Genomic DNA, 18,282 nt, shown 5'->3' with positions numbered 1-18,282 from the left:
TTCCCTGTGAACAATGTCACGTGGAAATAAATATGTCAGGGCGCCAACCTCTGCAGGTCATGCTTCCTACAAACCTCTCCTGGGGCTGTGGCCTTAACCCTTTGTACATCACAGCTCTTTGATGCTGGAGCACATTGTGTATGGAGTTAGCATGCAAATGAAAATTGAAATTAGAACACATAGGTGTTCTTCTATATTTGACAAAGAGAATTGTCAGGAATGACTGGATTCTCATCCTGGCTCTGGCACCATGCTGGATGCAGGATGGTGAACATGCGGTCCAGGGGAAATAGGTAAGAAAATGAGAAGATACGAAACCCTGTGGCACACACTGCAGTGGGGCTGTGTAGAAAGTGTGATGGAGGCTGCCACCTCAGCTTAGGGTGACTGGGAACTCTTCAGAGAGGAAGGGACATTTAGCTTCATCCTGGAGATCGAACACACACATCCTAAGTGGATTCACAGCGATGGAAGGTGGGTTCCCCTTGCCTTAAGAGCATTGACAATCTGGTTGGGAAATTCAAAGTAGCTAAATGATTTACAAAAGAAATTCCAGTGGTACCACATGTGTTCATGTATAAAACAGAGCTCTCCAGTGATACTATTTTTTGGTCTGTTTTCAACCAATATGTGAGAAAAAATATTTAATTCCAAATAACTGACTTATGAACCAAATTTGAAATATAGTCTATTTGTAGTTATAAACTAAGTTAAGTTGGCAGACTTTCAGACAACACTATCATTGTTCAGAATGCACCTGGCTTTGTTCTTTCTGTGTTGCTAAGTCCCCCAGGAAAACAAGTCTTATTTTATTTCACAAAGCAGTTTGACTGACTCTTGACCATTTCCCCAAATCCAAAAGTAAGGACTCTTTATTAAGGTTTTCAAGAAAGCGTTGCAAGTTTGAAAAGTAATTCCAAACAAGGTGCTTAATCACTGTCTAGGGTGGGGGAAGCAGCCTTGTCAGAACTGGTGTTTTGCTGCCTCAGGTGGGCATCCGGAGGGAAAGACTCGTTTAGATGCTGGATTCAAAAACAGTTAGCACTTTGAAGTAATAGTAACTACAGAAGCACAGGATGAGGGAATAATCAAATTTGGTTGGAATTTAAGGAATGCCATTTTGGAGAAAGTTGTGTTCTAGGGTGGGTCTTGAAGAAAGTGCCTGTGAACTTGAAAGAAGAGGAACTTGGACAGTGTAGTAGGGGAGCAAATTGTTGGGATGGAGGAATGGACAGTACCCTTGTTTCCCCTTTTGCCTGAGTCTCAATTTCTAGTATGTTATCTAGATCAGCAGTTGGCATGCTGTCTTTGTAAAGGACCAGATAGTAAGTATTGTAGTCGTCTTGGGCTATACTCCCATGGCCCAGCCACTCAACTCTGCCTGCAGCATTGAGAGAAGCCATAGGCTATTTGTAAATGAATGAGCATGGCTGTGTTCAGGTAAAACTTTATTTATAAAAACGGATGGTGGCTGGGCACGGTAGCTCACACCTGTAATCTTAGCATTTTGGGTAGACACCTGAGGTCAGGGGTTTGAGACCAGCCTGGCCAACGTGGCAAAATCCTGTCTCTACCATAAATACAAAAATTATCCTGGTGTGGTGACGCAAACCTGTAATCCCAGCTACTCGGGAGGGTGAGGCAGGAGAATCTCTTGAACCCAGGAGGCGGAGGTTGTAATGAGCTGAGATCACACCACTACTCCAGTTTGGGTGACAGAATGAGACTCTGTCTCAAAAAAACAAAACAAAACTAGTGGTGGGCCAGATTTGACCCACAAGCCATAGTTTACGGACCTCTTGTCTAGATCATATATAGTCTTTCTCTTCTCCAAGCCTAAAACTCCTTCACTGATTTATTACATTAAAAATTTAAAAATATTGCCTTTAATGGGATTTTAAAAAGAATATTAACATGCCTTCTTCCGGCACCCCTAGTTTTAAAATGCTTTGATTTGCATTATCAGAATTTATTATCATAAGGTATGTCCCCATTTTATAGATAAGGAAACTGAGGTTTGGAGTCTTGTGACTTTGCACAGATTTATACACAGCAGGGGTCCACATCTCTTGACTTCCATCTGCATTTTTTTTCTGATCTCATCCTGCTCCAGGCCTCCTCTGCCTGAGGGGTAGGTAAGAACTGCAACCAGACACCAGGAAACCAGGACTCCTAGTCCCTTTAGAAGGGTTTAATCATTTATCCCTCTTCAGCAAGGCTGTCAGCCTCCAGGTCAGGGGTTGCACACTTAGATGTGTGAGGCACCAGTCAGGTCGGACAAGTGAGTAAACTTGGCATGGTGTTGAACCTTGCCACCCAGACACACTTTCTTAGCATCTTAAACAACTTGAGAATATTCTCACTCCACAAATAAATAAGCTGGAAATGTGCTCCCAGGATTGCTAACTGTTCTGTTTGTTTTCTAAGGCGATCTAGAAATCTGGGCTTTGGTGTGAACTCTCCCAATTTTAAAACGCTTACAGCCATAGTCTTAAAATTCATTTGCTGCTGGCAGAAGCTACAGGTCAAACATGTCTGACTTCTGGTTGGGGTTTATGTTTACTGTTACAAATAAATACACCTTTGTAACTTCTTAAAGCATTTGTGAGTTGGGTACATGGTGTTAACCAAATATCCAGAGGGGAGACTGGAAAAAGTTTCCGTCTGTTAACAACTAAAGACTCTGACTAAACTTCCATATTTTCTACTACCCAGCAGAATCTCTTACAGAACAGCCTGTGGGGGATTCAGATCCCAGCCCAACTGTCGTGTCCCAGCACAAATCAGGAGCGTAGCAAGTGTCAGGCTGGGACTTCGTGCTGAGGCAGCTGACAGGCTCCTGGTGCCGAATTGGACTGCCTAAACTCTTGCTACTCAAAGTGTGGTCCCTGGACCAGCAGCATCACTGGGAGATTATTAAGAATACAGAATGTTAGGCCCTACTCTAATTCTGATTTGTACTGACTGAATCAGAAATTCTGTAGAGGGCTTTAGAATCTCTATTATGACAAGATTTCCAGATCATTCTTAGGCATCTAAAGTATGGGAAACACTGGTTTAAAAATATAGATCCATAATCCCTGAGTCAAAACCTTTGGGTCAGATGTGAATTAAGAGTTTGTTTTGTTTTTTTTGAGATGGAGTTTCACTCTTGTTGCCCACGCTGGAGTGCAGTGCTGCAATCTCGGTTCACTGCAACCTCCACCTCCCGGGTTCAAGCAATTCTCCTGCCTCAGCCTCCCGAGTAGCTGGGATTACAGGCATGCGCCACCACGCCTGGCTAATTTTGTGTTTTTAGTAGAGATGGGGTTTCTCCATGTTGGTCAGGCTGGTCTCAAACTCCCAAACTCAGGTGCTCCACCTGCCTCGGTCTCAAAGTGCTGGGATTACAGGCGTGAGCCATAGTGCCCGGCCTAAGAGGTTTTTTTTTCTTCCAAATTTTAGAAAGGTAATAAGGTAATTTTGTGCATTTATGTCAATATGTGACATGTACCCCTGAGTCTGGGACTGCACTGTAATGAGACAAATTCATGTTTCTGCAAGAACACGTGGATTTTCCTGCTAAGAGGGATAATGAGGACCACATTGCTCCCATGTCAGCTCAGGTCAGCTTTTACTGCCAAATGACTTTTGAATTTACTCTTGCTTTTCAGAGGATTTAGGGAATCTACGATTGCAGAGAAGGGATTGGTAGACTTGGTTTTAGTCCCCTGGGAACTTGTCTGGGAGACCACTGCAGAAACCAGAGTTTTATAATCTCGCATGTAGCGCCTCCATTGATAAGGCATGAACTTTGCATTGGAATCTTATCTTAACAATAGCTCATTCCCTTAATATGTCTAGGAAGATAGAAAGTGACCTATATCCATTTTTAATGTGCAGCAGGAACCACAGCTGGTTCCTACTGGCACCTCTAAGCTCCTGGGCCACAACGGTTATGATACCATTTATTCAGAGAGGCTTCGATAGGTTTTCCAACAAATCTGATTTAAGCTAAAAGGTCAAAGCAATAACATTTGCCTTCCTCATAGCACCAAGCACTAGGGTCTACACACATGTGTTTCCTGAGGATTCATTCTCTGTAGCTCATCCTGCTGACCTCACTGCAAGCCTTGTGAGCTCCAGAGAACAGGGCGTTTGTCTCCCTTTACCAGTAAAAGCAGCTACTATTTCTTTTTCTTTTTTTGGAGATGGAGTCTTGCTTTATCGCCCAGGCTGGAGTACAGTGGTGCATTCTCGGCTCCCTGCACCCTCCGCCTCCCAGATGCAAACAATTCTCCTGCTTCAGCTTCCTGAGTATCTGGGATTACAGGTGCCCACCACCACGCCCAGCTAATTTTTATTTTTTTTTAGTAGAAACGGGGTTTCACCATGTTAGCCAGGCTGGTCTTGAACTCCTGACCTCAGGTAATCTGCCCACCTTGGCCTCCCAAAGTGTTGAGATTACAGGCGTGAGCCACTGCACCTGGCCAGCAGTTACTATTTCTTAAGTGCATGCTGTGTGCCAGATGTCACACTGGGTCCTTTATATTTTATATCATTTTATTTAATCCTCATAGTAACTCTGCAAAGATGGAATGCATTCTGTCCATTTTGCATATGGAGAAACTGGGACTTGAGGACCTGAAACTGAGAGGATGCTTGAGGGCCAGGAATGGAATGCAGGTCTTCTAATACCAACCACAGTTGTGAACCTTGGCGTCTGTTTGGCTCCCAGTACACACAGATGTTCCAGTTTCTCTTGCCCCTGGAAGTAGCCATTTCCACTGTACCGTCCTGAGCAGGAAGTGCCAGCCCAGATGTTGGGTCTTGGCAGTCTTTTCAGCACAGCAGCTCTAAAGAGCACCATTTGTTATTACAAATCTTCCAAGAGACCCTTCTACTAAGGATGGTGCCAGAACTGAGCACATGACTTATTAGCAGGGGCCGAGAGTCAGAAAATGAGACCTTCCTGTTGGCACTGTCTCCAGCCAGCCTGCCTGAACCTACAGGCCTCAGTCCCTGCTGTCACCTGGTGGGATCACGTTATAATCAGGATCCACTGAGTCTTCCTGTCTCCTCTTAACCAGTCAGTCCAAATGCCTTAGCCTGACAGGCACAGTCAGGTTCTAAATGGCTGCCTCTGGCCTCTAGCTGATACAATCCTTAAACAGGAATAAGAAAAGTAAGCTACTGTGTATACTTTATAGTTTACACAACTCTTTAGCAATATGGTCTCCTTTGAGATGGGTGAGATTTGTATAGTTTTTCCCATTTTGTAAATGGAGTACAATCAGTTTGATGGAAGGTTTAATCCCTATAAGAGAGGTCCAAAATAGCATTGGTTTAAAACTTATTTCTCTCTCCTGTGATAGTCCCGAGGTAAGTCACCCGTTCTATAAGATTACCCGTGCCCCAGGTTCCTCCTTTCTTGCATCTCTGCCATCTTTCACAGTTGGCCTGTGGTCCAAGGTGGCAGCTTCAGCACCTGCCACCACATCTACATCCTAGTCAGGGGGAGGGAAGGTAAAAAGTGGGCAATGGAGGGCACACTTCTTCCCTTTAAGGCATAGTGTTGACGTTGCATATGTTACATCTGCTCACATTCTGTTAGCCTAAACGGGGTCACCTGACCACATCTCCTTCCAAAGGAGGCTGGAAGGTGGAATTTTTAGATGGCCATGTGCTCAGCTGGAAACTCCGTTACCATATAAAAAGAGAGAAACATAGCCGGGGACAGCCAGCAGCTCTGCCACCGATGAAACAGCTAAAGAGGTTATTTGCCCAAAGCCACATAGCTATGAGCGCTACTGGCCCATCTCCTGGATCCAGCAGCCCTTCTTCTAGTTGCTTATTATATCTTCCTTCTTTCTTTTTTGGTTGTGGATTCAAAATACAGCTTTTTAGATGAAACCTACATGGAGATTCCCAACAGACCTGAATCAGTGTGTCTGGGGTAGGGCCTGAGAACATGCTTTTCTGACAGATTTCCGGATAGTGCTGATACCACTCCTGCACTTTTAGTAGCACTGAGTTCCTTTACTAGCTGGTTGTAGACAAGGTGGGGAGGGAAAAGGGGATTCTTATCCAGCATCAGCCTATACCTTTTTCTCAGCCTTTGCCCAGACCCAATTTTCTGTCAAGCATGAGTGTCTCTTCCACTAATGTGTGGTAATAGGGACTAGAGGGCCAGAAAAGCAAGCCGCAGGTGAAGAGGACATCCCTACCACCCTTAAGAAGTGAACTCTGGGCCAGGTGCAGTGGCCCACGCCTTGTAATCCCAGCACTTTGAGATGCCAAGGCAGGAGGATCACTTACGCCCAGGAGTTCAAGACCAGCCTGGGCAACATAGCAAGACCTGTCTCTACTAAAAATAAAAATTAGGCTGGGCGCGGTGGCTCACGCCTGTAATCCAAGCACTTTGGGAGGCCGAAGCAGGCAGATCATGAGGTCAGGAGATTGAGACCATCTTGGTTAACCCGGTGAAACCCCATCTCTACTAAAAATACAAGAAATTAGCTGGGTGTGGTGGCACGCACCTGTAGTCCCAGCTACCCGGGAGGCCGAGGCACGAGAATCACTTGAACCCAAGAGGCAGAGGTTGCAGTGAGCCAAGATCACGCTACTGCAGTCAGCCTAGGTGACAGAGTGAGATTCTGTCTCAAAAAAAAAAAAAGAGAGAAAAGAAATGGACTCTGATGGAAAAGATGTGTACAATGCTGATTATACTAATAAAAGGGATATTTAAATAAATGCTGAAAAGAAAGGCAGGTGAAGCTCCAGGGGAGCCATCCTTCCCAACTGTTCACTTAAATTTTCGGCAGTTTGGGTATGCCAGATGGTGAACCTAGGTAGCTATGTCTTTAAACTCTTGAGGACCCAATATCAGATGCCTGAAAATCTTGCCTTCTTAGCTGTCTGATTAGATGTAACAACAGGGACAGGAGCTGCTCATTATCCCCCAGTATCCGTTTTCTTCTGTAGTAATAGAAGTTTCCATTGAGCCTTGGCCACTCTGCCACTGGGTGGGCCCTGGGACTGAGTTCCAGCTGAGAGGATGTTAGCAGCAGTGATGTGTGAAGCTTCATGGCCCTAAAGTGAGGCTACTGCTTTTCTCCTCGCCCACCCCCGCTTCCTAGCCGCTGGGATTCTGCTGTGGTAGTGGGACACCTCCCGGGCCATGTGGAGAATGGTGAGACCCTAGAGATGACCAAGTATTGCGGATGGAGCCTGTGTCCCTGTCACCCTGAGGCTGCCGGAGCAGCTCTGGTTGCCTACGCCTTAGATAGGAGTGAACTCTCTTTCCTAAGCCACCATCTTGGGCCATGTCACCACAGCCAAACTTACTAACTGTATATTATCTCAGGGCTTCTTTCCATTATCTTGAGACCTGAGATTTATCTTAATATGTCCACAAGTACTATGCGTAGCTGGGTAAAAATAAGCCAGTATTTGAGGAATTAAAAAAAAAAAGAGAGAGAACATTTTTATACCAAGGAGGGATTGGCTTTCAGAAAACAATAGACTTCTCTCTCCTCCCTTCCTCCAAAAAAAGAAGTTGGAAACCTTTTGGGTTTTTTGTTTGTTTGTTTGTTTTTGTTTTTGAGACGGAGTCTCACTCTGTCACCTAGGCTGGAATGCAGTGGCATGATCTGGGCTCACTGCAACGTCCCCTCCCAGGTTCAAGTGATTCTCAAGACTCAGTCTCCCGAGTAGGTGGGATTACAGGTGGCTGTCACTACGCTCAGCTAATTTTTGTATATTTAGTACAGATGGCGCATCACCCTGTTGGCCAGGCTGGTCTCAAACTCCTGACCTCTCGGGTGATCCACTCGCCTCAGCCTTCCAAAGTGCTGGGATTACAGGTGTGAGCCACTGCACCCGGTGGAAATTTTAAGTTACTATATTGTCCTTGTAGCTGTCTTTCACCATGGCCCAGGGAACTGGCATTTCAGTTGGAGGAGCAATAAGGTTTTTCAACTTGAAGACTCTCTGATCCAGGGCCTATTTCTCTATAGCAACAAGACCTCATGTTTCTATGAAGCTCAGTGACATTCTAGAGCCCTCTGAAGCTTCACGTATCCCTCCTTCACTTCTGTAGCCCAGATTTCTTTTTTTAACCTTTATGATGATCCTGGTTTCTTTATTCTTCTCTTTTCTTTCATCTCTCCACTTATTTTCACTACATTTCCTCCAACCCAGGCATTCCCCTGGACATGTTTACTTTTGGGAGTGTTAAACAAGACTAGGGAAGTCACAAAGTTAGGTACTGTGGGATAGTGCCTGAGAGAGGCTTCTAATAACCTGGCAGAGCCCCCAGCATGGGGGGTGCATAGCAGGAGAATGCCCCTGCCTTCTACTTACGTCTCTACCAACCTTCTTCCCCTTCCCCATTTCTTTCCAAGGGAAATAGCAGTTTGTTTTTTCTCTAGAGTTCAGAAAAATGGGCCATCCTTACTGAGAGATGGGGTCATTGCATGTTCACAGGTCCTAGACTCAGAGAGTCTTTCTTTCCCCCATCTCCCCTCTGCCCCTCTCATCCACATGGGTTCATGCACAAGGCCCAGGACATCAGGGCAGTTCTGGCCAGGCTGAGCTTTCCCTGAATTCTCTTTCATTCATTCTCATTCTTTCCTTGTATAAAGAACTAGACATGCATGACAGCCCTGAAACACATCCTCAAAGATGTTCACTGCAGTAGCATTTGTAATCCTGGAAAAATTAGCAACATTGAAATGCCCATCACTAGGGAAAAAGTTAAATTATGAAGTATTAGTGACGAGACAAGACTAAATGGCTTGGCAAGTACTAAATGTGCGTAACTCTATATTCTAAGAGGTGATAAGGTGGAAAAAATACCAGTAAGAGCTTCTGTGTGAATGCACAGATGTGTTTCTAGACCAAAAAGTAAACAAAAAAACAACCAACAATCCTAATGAGTCATTCAGTGAGACCAGGGCTTCTTAGGGGACAGTTTCGGCAGCCTGACCCTGGGTCTGACTGTGATGAAGCCCTTATCTTAAAGGTGAAGTGCCCTGACCCGGGGACAATGTGAGCACAGGTGGAGGTGGTGACAAGGACATCCAACCTCTGCCACAGTGCTAGGGCCTGCAGTGGGAAAATTCTATGTACCTTTTTCTTCTCTGAGAAGAAAAAGATTGCTTCCTCCCTTTCCCCTACCCCTTCCTCTGTCTCCAAGTTACCGAGGGAAAGATGTTAGACCGCAGAGGGCCCGCTCCTTGAGAGGCATCCCCCTTCCTCCCCAGTTGGTTTCTGCTCTGGTTTCACCTCACCACCGCCCCTCCCCTGTTCAGGCAGGACCCAGCTTTGCATGGTTCAGAGCATGGTTTCTTAGAGTTTAGACATAACTGAAAACCAAATACCTACCGGGACTTACATATCTTCTCTAAAAATAGGAAAAAATAAGGTGAAGCCAAGGGTGACGTTAGCTCCCAAAGGGCTGTAATAGTGTCTATAACCGCCTTTTTAAGAACTTACAGCTAGGACAGAGAAGCTCACTTAAATATCCCTCCCTGTTTGGAACAGGAGGTTAGGGAGTCAGCTGGGTCTGTTTTGGGGGGCACTCTATTGCACCTCTATGTCAGGGACACATGCAAGGACCACAACTGCTGCTGAGGGCCAGGGGCTGAGGCTGAGCCCACTGAGTGGGCGCCACTGTTGCCTGCCATCCTCAGACAGTGTCAGCTCGGCTGACATCTGGATGAGATGAGGCTCAGGAGCAAACCGAAGAAGCAAAATGACTGAAGGGGTGGCATGCAGTCTCAGTGTCTTGTGGGGGCAGGGGGTGGCATCTGGTATGAGCTGCCGTAAAACCCTCTCCTCTCGCACTTGCTGCCTCCCCAAGGCCCTGAGAGCTGCCTTCCCACCGCCTTGTCTCCCACCCTCCCACAGGTGTCCCACTTGGGCCCCTTCCCTCACCAGAGGTACAGCCCTGGTCACTTCTGAAGTCCAGAGATGTGCAGACCCTCCCCTCTCCCTAAACACTCTGCCCCTGTGTCCCCCCAGGGCCTGTGCTTTAACGGCAGTGCCTTCGTCTTGTACCTCTCTGCCGCTGTTGTAGATGCATCTTCCGTCTCCCCTGAGAGGGACAGTCACAACTTCAACAGCTGGGCGGCCTCATCGGTGAGTAGCCCTCCCTCCCCACATGATCCTCCTCTTCCCTCTCCAAGGCTTGCTTGGGGCTGGGGAGGACAGAGTCATTTACAGGAAAAAGCAGCGCTTGCAGTAGTGACAAATTAGCAATTGGCTTATTGGTTTGAAAATATCTAAAACTGGCAGGGGCCCTCCTGGCCTGAAGTGGGAAAAGGCTGGGAGATGCTTGAGTGAATGCTGAATGACTGGAACAAGATAAGGATTCAAGGGAGAAAAACTGTGTAAAGCATGCTAAGAATAATTCTACTGCCTATAATTTATTAAGTGAGGGAAGGTTGCAGAAAATGAACAGAATATGATTCCATTTAGTTTTTTTTTAAAGTGAAAACATTTGTTTATGCATTGAGAATGCCTAGAAAAATATATACCAGTAGAGGTTCCTTCTAGAGAATGGGATTGGGAAATGAGGGGAGTGGGACGAGGAACTTCTACTTTTCTTTTTTTTTTTTTTTTTAGAGAAGGGGTCTTGCTCCATCACCCAGGCTGGAGTGCAGTGGCATAATTATAGGTCACTGCAACCTGGAACTCCTCGGCTTGAGCCATCCTCCTGCCTCAGCCTCCTGAATAGCTGGGACTAGAATCTGCACCACCATGCCCAACTAATGTTTTAACTTTCTATAGAGACTAAGTCTCGCTGTGTTGCACAGGCTGGTCTGGATCTGGGCTCAAGTGATCTTCCAGCCTTGGCCTCCCAAAGTGCTGGAATTAAGGAGTGAGCCACCGCACCTGACCTTACTTTTTAATTTATATACTTCTGTTTGCATTTTTAAACCATAAGTGTATATTATTTTTCTAATTAAAAAGAAAATACTGGTATTAAGAATCTCTCTGAGATTGGCCTTAAAATAGCCCATCTCCAAAAGAAGCCTATCAGAGGAGGGGAGGCAGTTAGACAGAAATGCCAGAATGATTATGTCAGAGCTGATTGATGGTACATGGGGGTTCATCATATTCTTTACTTTTATTTCTATTTGAAGATCTCTATTTAAAAGTAGATTGGTCGGGCACAGTGGCACATGCCTGTAATCCCAGCACTTTGGGAGGCCTAGGCGGGTGGATCACCTGAGGTCAGGAGTTCGAGGCCAGTCTGGCCAACATGGTGAAACCCCATCTCTATTAAAAATACAAAAAAATGAGCCGGGGGTGGTGGTGGGCACCTGTAATCCCAGCTACTTGGGAGGCTGAGGCAGGAGAATCACTTGAACCCAGGAGGCAGAGGTTGCAGTGAGCCGAGATCACGCCATTGCACTCCAGCCTGGGCAACAAGAGCAAAACTCCCTCTCAAAAAAACAAAATAAAATAAAAGTAGAGCACATGGATGCCGGTGACATTAAAAATCACAAGCTTCGTCAAGACTGGGCTCAAGTTAACACATAGCAAGAGTGGACTAGAACTGGGTGGACGCTGCCCCATTAATTCAGAAGGGCCTGCATTTCCTCCTCCCTGTTCACACCACACACACCATGTGGGCTCATTGCTGACTCTGGTCCTCTCCACTCATTTATGTGAACTGACACTGTAGCAATCCCAGATTGTACCCTGGATCTAGGTTGTCTGTGCTAAATTAGAAATGATATACTTTTCTCAGATGCACTGCCGGTGCATTCACTCCTAAGTGAACTCCCTGAGGTTATTTGAGCAAAACTACAGGCTTTCAGATGTTCTCTAAAATAAAAGCAGCATAGCCAGAAATCATTTGAGAAGGATAGTAATTGAACCAATAAAGTAGTTTTAGATGACAAAGCCTGGTATCAAGAGAAGGTAGTGAGTGCATGATTCAATGGAGGTGAAATGATAACTTTTGCTAATTAGGATGTGCCCTAAACCCCACTTCTATTATGCTTTGTTTTCTCCAGTTCTTTGCCTTCCTGGTCACCATCTGCTACGCTGGAAATACATATTTCAGTTTTATAGCATGGAGATCCAGGACCATACAGTGATTTACCATTTTGATAATTAAAAGGGAAAAAAAAGGAAGACTGTCACTGTAAAAACAGCTGTAGGTATAATGTATATTCCCAGAGAATTGTATTTAACTAATTAATGTTTTTTATATTCTTAAATTTGCTCACAAATTGTGGTTTGTTACAATTAAACTGGATACTTATTTGCACAGTGTTGTAGCTTATAATGAACTCTTAAGTATCTTATTAATGTATTAATGTCTTCATAGATGGTATTTTCTTAGACAATGTTTAAATAGATAAATTGCTAATATCGAGAATGTATCAAGTTTGTAAACCTAACTTTTAAGATGCCAGATTCTTTTTTGATTAAATGTTGCAAAATCCCAACTAATGTGTTTGATTGGAGAAAGGAGACCTACTGTTGAAGCCGGAGGCTAGGCTGTCAAGGCTGGCAGGAGGCTGGGAAGTCTCCCTCTCCACAGGGCTGCATGGTATGATATTGTCAGGAGACACTTATCCATAGTCCCAGGGCAAAGAGGCAGGAGATTCATCTCCCCAGTTCTGGGGATCATCGATCAGTGTTCATGATTTTCATATGCTAACAGGTTGCCCCAGAAAGCACCTATTCAGACCTGGCCTTGGACATCAGTGATAAGCTCATGGGAAGCTATGCTACTAAGTGCAGTCACTGACGTGCTTGTGATGTTTTTTCTAATATGCATTAGAAAAAAATATATAACCATTAAAAGGATAAATATCTGAATTTATTGAATATATCTTAAAATTATCTTGCTGGCTGGGCGCCGTGGCTCATGCCTGTAATCCCAGCACTTTGGGAGGCCAGGGTGGGCAGATCACAAGGTCAGGAGATGGAGACCTGCCTGGCCAACATGGTGAAACCCCGTCTCTACTAAAAATACAGAAATTAGCTGGGCGTGGTGGTGGGCGCCTGTAGTCCCAGCTACTTGGGAGGCTGAGGCAGGAGAATCGCTTGAACCTAGGAGGCAGAAGTTGCAGTGAGCCAAGATCGTACCACTGTACTCCAGCCCGGTGACAGAGCAAGACTGTGTCTAAAAAAAAAAAAAAAAATTGCTGACCACAGTAACACGTATACTATCTTTTGTGAAAACTACTGGGCTGGGCCAGGCATGGTGGGTCATGCCTATAATCCCAGTACTTCGGGAGCCTGAGGTGGGTGAATCACTTGAGGTCAGGGTTCGAGACCAGCTTGGACAATATGGCAAAACTCCATCTGTATCAAAAATACAAAACATAAGCCGGGCATGGTGGTGCACCCCTGTGGTCCCAGCTACTTAGAAGTCTGAGATAGGAGGATCCCTTGGACCTGGGAGGCAGAGGTTGCAGCGAGCCGTGATCATGCCACTGCACTCCAGTCTGAGCAACAGATTAAGGCCCTGTCTCAAAAAAATAAATAAATAAATAAATAATAATAAGACACTGCTGGACCAAAAGGTTTCAATATGCCAAATCTTCAGTGCAAAAATATTATAACAACATCATTATTAGATATTATCAGATAAGGAGAAGAATTCAGCAAGGCAGTATGTACTTAGAGGAAGTGTTTTTAGGTAGGACGGTTCTTGTTAGTACAGCAGTGTATCTTGGATGACTTTTCAATATGAGCTTTTGAAAAACAAAAAACCACAGAAACGTTCGTGTAGCTGATGAGAATGCACAAAGCTGAAGCTGTGCGCTCTGTTGATATGACTCCCATGGCCTCTGCCTCTTGGTCTCTCACCTGTTTAGCAGTGCTGTTTTTTTCTGTTTGTGCTGGTTCTCTTTTTCTGATTCTAATTCCGTATCCAAGCTCTGATTACCCCGACACAGGAGAGTTGAGATTTCTTCAGTGTCTAGTCATACCCACCACAGACCTTTGAAAGTACCAATGAAGAATGTTCTGGGGTTGTGGACTAGGCCCCCACAAAGAGGTAGTGGGGAGGGGAGCTCCAAAAATGAAAGGTGAGTGTAGGGTATGGATGTGTGTGAGCGGGTGGTGTTGGCGGGCACACAAGGCCACTCTGTGCCCAAAATGTAGCAAGCCATGGAAGGCGGAGCTTCCATAGCACAGACCTGTAGGCAATTGGTGCTGTGATCTTTGGGGAGCTGATTCCCAGTCATCAGTGATTTTTTTTTTTTTTTGAGAAGGAGTCTCACTCTGTCGCCCAGGCTGGAGTGCAGTGGCGCGATCTCCGCTCACTGCAAGCTCCACCGCTTCCTGGGTTCATGCCATTCTCCTGCCTCAGCCTCCCTAGAAGCTGGGACTACAGGCGCCCGCCCCACACCCGACTAATTTTTTTGTGTTTTCAGTAGAGACGGGGTTTCACCGTGTTCGCCAGGATGGTCTCGATCTCCTGACCTCGTGATCCGCCCGCCTCGGCCTCCCAAAGTGCTGGGATTACAGGCGTGAGCCACCGCGCCTGGCCGTCATCACTGATTTTGCAGAAAAGCTGAAATAACTAGTCCCAGTTGGCATGCTCTGCCTTTCCGTCCAGCTCTCCCTCTCACACTCACAAAAGCATGTGCACCTTTCACATACCCTGTGGGTTTTTCAAGTACTTTATGTTGCAAACAACACTCCATAAAAGTCAGAAAAACAGTAACTTACAGAGGCCTGCTTCTGGAAACAGAAAGAAGCGTGCTTTTATGCTCCATGCAAGCATGTGTGTGTCATTTCTATAATGATGGCCACATTTATAGAATGTAACTTCTGGGGTGAAGAGTGCCATAAACCACACTTTGAAATGTTCTCCAAGTAGACTGTAATTTTAGTTCTTTCTTGAACTGGTAGCACCAAGGCATCTGTTTCAAAAGAACAATGCCTAGTTTGTGTCCATGCAGAGGCACTTGCTATCTTATTTTATTGGTGTTTTTTCAGAAGCATGATCCTTTATGTTACCTGAGAGTTCACTAAAACAACACCAAAAAGCATTTATTTTTAGCTGAAAAATAATTATTTCATCTTTTGAATACTGAGGCTTCGTTCATGAATAAGCTTTAAGTATAGGTTTTTAGACAACAAAATGATTGTCCATTGTTCAGATTGGAGCTGTAAGTTGTGTATTGGGTTTGCTTTAATTTTTTTTTTCTAATAACAAGAGAAAACAAAGCCACACACAATGCAGTCAACATAAGCATAGGTTTCTGGGAGCTTGAAAAATATTATTACAGGGATAGTATACAAGGTACTTAAACTCATCTCTGCCATCTGCACTCGCCATCTGCATTCACCTCTCAGCCATTCCAAAACCTTCATGTCCTCTTTGGTGGAGCACAGTGAGTTTTTAACTTGATATATTTACCCACTCATGGCAAATCAATAAAATGCTTTAGGCAATTAATCTCTCTTTATTGCTATTTCCAACTTACTTCTCCCAAAAGATAAATATTTGGCCAACCTTTGAAAACTACAAGAAAATCTAGAGAAGAGGATGTTCGATATCAGTAATTTATTTTTTATTTTTAAGTTGCTGCCTTCACAGGAAAATCCCTTCAGGGCATCAGCACAAAAAAGATTATAAATACATGAAGTATCTCTGTAATAGAAGGTAGACATTTAGAAATGCTAACTGAAGATGCAGCCCTGGGTAGAAAATCAACTTAAAGTCCATATTTTTGTCCTCTAGACAATTATTATTTTGATTGAAAAGATGAGTTTTCACAGAAAAAAATTGGTTTTATTGAAATTTAATTGAAAAGATAAATTTTCACAGAAAAAAAAAATCTGGACATATGATATATGCAAGCAGATGCGCACACACACACAAGCCCACACACTCTGAAAGGTGGCAGCCTGAGCACTTGTTAACTTGGCTGCACATGAATATTCATTCTGCTGGCAACATCTGCCGCCAAATGTGAATTGTAAGCAGACACCTGGGAAGGAAGGTAAGATAACTTCCAGTGTTGATGGTGACCTAGAATAATGGGGAAGATTATAATGTATATTGTTATAAGTTGGGGAGTATATAAACTTGGGTTTTTGGTAAATACAAAAGAAGATAGGGTTTGGGAGAAAGTGCTTGGCATCACAGAGTGATGACTTTTCAGAAACTTAGGAAGGTAAGTGGGAAGAAAGGTGTTGATTAAAAAGATATTCCATTTGGAAGATATGTTTTGAGAAAACTTTCCTATCTATGGCAGCATTGTTTTTGCTAGAATATTCAGAATAGCTAAATGAACCCAGGGCATAGTGAACCTTGTGGCTGCCTCCCCAGCATCTTTTCTTCCTCCTCATAGTCTCAAACTGCCCTAGTTTTTAATTCAGTATCCAGAACACCCTCTTATAGCCCCAGTGTTTTGTGAGAGGCCAATTCCATTAGCACTCTAGGAATGTAGCCTACGGCTCTGCCTCAGCTCATCCGCATGAGACCACCCTCCGCCACAGTGATTGGTTCAGAGATGGTCATGTGACCCAGGGCTTGCTTGGGAGTTCTGGGAAAGAGGCATGCTGTGTATGTGTGTGTTACGTAATATACATTGACCCTTTATGCCAGGCACTGTACTAAAGGGCCTTCCATCTATTATCTCATTTAACTCTCAGAAGGGGAACCCTGCACAGTAGATACTAGATTATCCTCACTTTACAGATGAGGAAACTAAGGTACAAAGAGGTTACGCAATTTTATAAAATGTTATAAAAGTCATCTAGCTAGCAAGTGTGGAAAGCAAGCATATTAACTGCTGGGGTTAATGTATTATGTATTTAAAGCACCTGGCACACAGTTGGTGCTCAACAAATGATTTCCCTTTCCTTCATTTTTTTTAATGTTTTGTTTTAATTGACAATAATTGTATGTATTTTGTGGGTACAATGTGATGTGGCTTTGGGGGGTTTTCTTTTTTATTTATTTATATTTTTCAAGACAGGGTCTCACTCTGTTACCCAGAGTACAGTGGCACAATAATGGCTCACTGCAGCCTCAACCTCCAGGGCTCAAGCAATCCTCTCACCTCAGCCTAGCTGGGACCACTGGGACCACAGTCGTCTACTACCACACCTGGTTAATTTTTTATTTTTTTCGTAGACATGAGGTGTCACTACATTGCCCAGGCTGGTCTCGAACTCTGAGCTTAAACGATCTTTGTGCCTCAGCCACCCAAAGTGCTGGGATTATAGGCATGAGCTGTGCCTGGCCACAATGTGATGTTTTGATTTTTGTATACAGTGTGGAATTATTAAATCCGTGCTTACTCTTTTTTTTTTTCTTCTTCTTCTTTTGAGACGGGGTCTCACTCTGTCACCTAGGCTGGAGTGCAGTGGCAGAATCACGGCTCATTGAAGCCTCGACCTCCCTAGACTCAGATGATCCTCCCACCTCAGCTTCCCGAGTAGCTGGGACTACAGGCATGTGTCACCACGCCTGGCTAATTTTTGTATTTTCTGTAGAAACAGGGATTCGCCATGTTGTCCAGGCTGGTCTCAACCTCTCAGGCTCAAGCAATCCACCTGCCTCTGCCTCCCGAAGTGCTAGGATTACAGATGTGAGCCACTGCGCCTGGCCTGCAGCTCTTTTGATGGAACCCTTAGAACCAACAGTCCTCTCCTTGGGTGAGAAAATACGTAGCCAGAAAGTCGTTTGCAAATATTTTGTGACCACAAGGGGGAGTCAGTCATAGGATAACAGTAACGAAGAGTAAAGAGGTGTTAAGAAACTTCATCAATGACATCATTGAACCATTAAATCAGTTCAGCCCTGAATGCTACCAAGCTTTGACTTTGCAATTACATGAGCATTTCTACCCACTTAAACTAATTTCCATTACTTGCAACAACATGCATCGTAACCATTACACAGGACATCCTGGCAAACAGCTTTCAAGCAAGTCACCACAGGGGCCTGTAGAGATGGTAGTGATGATAAGAGGAGCCACCTTTAGCACCAGTGCTATTTAGCAGTAGAAGTGTACATAAAGGGACATTTTGAGAGCCCATTTGAGAGTGACTCGGGCCTTCCTAAAGTTATTGCTGAAGGTGGCAATAGCATGGGAAAATCCTAGAAAGAGAAAGAGCTGGGAGGATGGGTACTCAAAGGAGCACCGCGTGACCTGTCTTTGGCCATTGCAATAGGAAAGCTGAGTGTGGAGGAGGAACACGAACCATCTGGCCTCCAGCCATTTTGACTTAGGAGAATTCCACCATGTTGTGTTGTCGTAAAGGCAAATAGCCACTGGAGAGGTGGCTTCTTTCTCTCTGGGTAAGTTG

The 18,282-nt window shown here is 44.6% G+C and overlaps 1 protein-coding gene across 3 annotated transcripts in view; it reads left to right on the top strand.

Moving 5' to 3' along the window:
- CMTM8 (CKLF like MARVEL transmembrane domain containing 8) overlaps positions 1-15,418 on the top strand; it is a 133,864-nt gene extending 118,446 nt beyond the window's left edge. For 2 of the 3 annotated variants that reach the window (XM_077991363.1, XM_001097523.5), the window contains 2 exons: positions 10,006-10,122; positions 12,009-12,446. In XM_077991363.1, the coding sequence (XP_077847489.1) occupies positions 10,006-10,122; positions 12,009-12,092 (201 nt within the window). In that variant the 3' untranslated portion in view covers positions 12,093-12,446. Of the gene's footprint in view, positions 1-10,005; positions 10,123-12,008; positions 12,447-14,387 lie in introns of those variants that run through there. The other variant, XM_077991362.1, reaches the window with a different exon arrangement.
- Positions 15,419-18,282: the final 2,864 nt, after the last annotated feature.

Source organism: Macaca mulatta, chromosome 2 (genome assembly GCF_049350105.2).
Source record: "Macaca mulatta isolate MMU2019108-1 chromosome 2, T2T-MMU8v2.0, whole genome shotgun sequence".
Classification (NCBI taxonomy): Eukaryota; Metazoa; Chordata; class Mammalia; order Primates; family Cercopithecidae; genus Macaca; species Macaca mulatta.
This window is presented reverse-complemented; position numbering and strand designations above follow the sequence as displayed.